The sequence below is a fragment of the Malus sylvestris genome, chromosome 1 (assembly GCF_916048215.2).
Source record: "Malus sylvestris chromosome 1, drMalSylv7.2, whole genome shotgun sequence".
NCBI lineage: Eukaryota > Viridiplantae > Streptophyta > Magnoliopsida > Rosales > Rosaceae > Malus > Malus sylvestris.
The window spans coordinates 22,218,375-22,222,183 of NC_062260.1; the positions used below are offsets into that span (position 1 = coordinate 22,218,375).

Genomic DNA, 3,809 nt, shown 5'->3' on the forward strand with positions numbered 1-3,809 from the left:
TATGCTATTGTATTTCATAGTAAGTTTTTTTTAGTACCTTAACTTTAAAATCATCAAAATAATTTTTTTAACGGATCGAAACGGATTACTCGCGTGTAAACCCGTTATTAACGGGTTCTTAACAGACGGTCCGATAATGACTATTAGTTATTGTGTTAACTTGAAACTCGTTATTTTTGTGTTGTGTTGACGAGTCATGTAAGAAAATGTTAGGTCTAGCTACTGTAGACAAACCCGCTCGTGCGCGTGTTAGAGTATCACATTTGTTGACCTCTCGACAGCTGACACAAAGGCGGGTGGTCAGGTTACCTGCAAGAAACTATAATCCTAAGAACGATGATCCAAGGATCCCCTTCTTTATTAATTTGAAGAAGGAGCAGATAGTTTGTAGCAATTTAAATCTTATTAGAAAGATTGATATGTACCCATCCAGTGACCTAGTTTTCACAGATGATGTTATGTAAAAGTATTCAGAAATAAAGAGATGAATTTGTACTGGTTTTATATGTTCTAATGTTACATGACATTAAGCGTGCAAGCTCTTCTCATGTTTTTATGTTCTATTTTATTTATTTTATACCACTGAAATTGAGGGAAATAACAATCTAACAAAGAACCTCTAACGAGAATTGAATACAAAACCTCGTCGTCGACGTCAAGTAAGATATAATCAATGATGTGAAGACTTGTATAAACACAATGAATTTCAAAGATGAAAGAGGAAGATATAAATGCTGGTAAAAGAAACATCATTTACCGGAATACATTTACAAGTTACAAGCCAACAAAGGTGTGTCACAAAAATCAAGTTTACATACATCAACACAGAAATACTAACACAACTATAATCATACAAAAGAAAAACAAACAAGCAAAATTCAAAAGGGAAAAAGACGGGATCGTCACTCCCACGTAGAAAAAACTCGAGTGTAGCTGGGAATTTTCTGGCCTGCCTCTATCTTTGACTTGATGTGACAGATAGAGACAGGACGAAAAAATCCCCATTACATGCTAGAATCCCCGCTAGCTTGGGTACCTGTCACTACCACCTCTACGACTACCAGAAACTGAGGGAGGAGAGCCAGAACCGCCTTCAAAATCAACATCCGCATCATCACAAGACCAATCACTTGCCTTCTCACAACCTGATGATGTGGGATAAGAATGCACATAATCCTCAAACTCACCACGCTTTTTCCCATCATAAGCCCCGGGAGACGCCACTGCGTCCGGCAGCGCTGCCTCACCCTCCAAGTACCTCACCACCTGCCTCATTGTGGGCCTTGCCTTGGGGGTATTATTTGAGCACATCAGCCCTAGCTTCAGCACCACCACAGCCTCCAGATCATCAAACTCAGCCCCCAATCTGGGGTCCACAACTTCAAGAATTGCACCAGCCTTCCACTTCTCCCAAACCCAATCAACCAACATCAGCTCCTCGGGCAGGGCTTTTGGCTCAATGGGTCTCCTCCCACACACCAGCTCCAGCAGCAGAGCACCAAGAGCAAACACATCCGAGCTCGGAGTCGGTTTTCCGGTCCGAGTCAACTCGGGAGCGAGGTAACCCAGTGTCCCAACAACCCTAGTTGTTGTAGGGTTTGCTCCATGCTCATACAATTTAGCAAGACCGAAATCTCCAAGCCGTCCATTCATCTCAGAATCCAAAAGCACGTTTCCTGCTTTTATGTCCCTATGAATCACAGTCTGCTCCCAACCTTCGTGCAAATACAATAAGCCAGAAGCTACATTTTGAGCTATCTTGAACCTCTGTTCCCAGCTCAAAATTGCTTTCGGCTTCTCAAATAAGTACTTATCCAAGCTTCCATTAGGCATAAAATCATACACAAGCAACAAATCTCCGCGCCGGCGACACCACCCCAACAACTGCACTAAATTCCTGTGCCTGAGACGGCCAATGGTGGCGATTTCCGACACGAATTCCTGCAGACCCTGCCTCGACTCGTTCGAAATTCGCTTAACCGCCACTTGGGTTTCCGAATTCGGCAGTGTTCCTTTGTAAACCTTACCAAATCCACCAAACCCGATCACCTCTTTATCCCTGAACCCTCTGGTGGCCTGCTTGAGCTCATTGTATCTGAATCTATGAGGCCCAATGTCGAGCTCCCACGGCTCGATCACCTCAGCGTTCTTGATCCTGTGAACAATGTAGAAGCCCAATCCGGCGGCCAAGATAAAGAAAACAAGAACAGAAAGAGAAATGCCAACGATCAACGCTGATGAATGCTTCTTTTTCGGGCCGGGAAGTTTAGGCAGAGCTTCTAAATCCAGAGATTTGGCTTCTCCGTTCATCTTAAAGCTCCAACCGGAGACGTAGTGGGAGCTGGCGAGCATCCCGGTCGAAGCAGAGAACCCAACGTACATAAAATCTTCCAAAATTGGTGAAAGATCGACATCGAATGTTAAAATCGGGGATCTGGGTTTGATCGAATCGGGTGAAAGCATGACAGTGACTTGATTTTTCACCGAATCGTAATCGACCCAGGCCTGGATCGGCAGCCCACTCGTGAGATTGAGGTTCTCTTTCGTCGAATTTCCATTGCTGAAAAACCCGGCCGGGGTCGATTTGTTGGAAGCTAGGCTGTTGATATCGATTCCGACATGGTTGTCGTTGATGTCCCCGAATTCGAAGTCCTGGACCGTGTCGAATTCGACGGCAAAGATGTGGTTGGAGAAGTTGCCGACGACGGTGGCGTTGAGGATGCCGAGGTACTGGCTGGGAAGGGATCCCGGGAGCGACTTCGACGGCGAGATTATGAAGGCAAGGCCGTGGCCGCCGAGCTTTGGGTACTCCGGGACGATGGTGAAGACGAAGGAGGTGGAGAAGGAAAAGGCTTTGCCGTCGGTAGAGTTTTTGAATCGGACTGGGGCGGAGTAGAAGGCGTGGCCGAGGACTCTGAGAGTGTCGTTTGTGAGCTTTAGCATGCCATTGGGCTCGATTGATGCGACGCCGTTTAAACTCATGTTGCTGCTGTTGGAGACGCCATTGAAGCCGTTGAAGTTGAGCTCTTGGTCGAGCTGGGTTTTTGCTGGGTTTGGGAGGAAGAGGAGGAAAACCCAGCAAAGTATGAATCTTTGGAATCCCATAGGAAGTAAAGTTCGAGTCTTTGCTCGGTTTTGGTTAAGCAGATGGCAATGGAGTTTTCAGTATATTGTGCTGGATTACCTTGATATAGTGTCGATGTGCTTGAAATTGTTTTCAATTATTCGATTTTTTTAGTGGTTTGCTTGGAAGGTTGTGGGGAAGGGAAGGGAAAGAGAATGAAGCAGGGGACTTCGGGGGTGGTGGGTTGGGAAAAAGGCATATCTTTGGTATTTGATTTCGATATATGAGATGAGTGAGTGAGTAGGATTTAAGGCTACTGTACCACTTTAGGCCATTTGATGGGTTTGGATTTGGAACCACGCATTGATTCGCTTTCCAGAACTTTGTTTTCGAGTTTCTTGTTTTTGTCGAATTCTGAATGTGGTTTTGAGCTTTTGATTCACATGAGATTTTGTGTTCGATTGGTTACTAATATTTGACTTTTTGTTGCGTGGATCAGGTAAATTTGGTTGCTTTTGAGTTCATAATAATTTAGCTACTTGTATAGCTGTCTAATTATATTTTTCTTTACTTATGAGAGATATTAGGTTCAATTCTTAATATTATTGAATTTGAATCACATTATTACTAGTTCATGGTAATTTTTATGGAAGAAAAAAAAAAACTTAAACGGTAAGTTAAGCACACATGATTAGAGAGTTCATTCATGCAACTAAGGTTATATGTGCATAATTCACAATTCACA

At 43.8% G+C, this 3,809-nt stretch overlaps 1 protein-coding gene across 1 annotated transcript; it reads right to left on the minus strand.

The window, feature by feature from the left end:
- Nucleotides 1-728: 728 nt before the first annotated feature.
- Nucleotides 729-3,475, minus strand: LOC126622316 (L-type lectin-domain containing receptor kinase S.4-like). The gene has a single exon (XM_050291016.1). The coding sequence runs from the start codon at nucleotides 3,103-3,105 to the stop codon at nucleotides 1,024-1,026; it is 2,082 nt and encodes a 693-aa protein (XP_050146973.1). The 5' UTR covers nucleotides 3,106-3,475; the 3' UTR covers nucleotides 729-1,023.
- Between the last annotated feature and the right edge of the window lie 334 nt (nucleotides 3,476-3,809).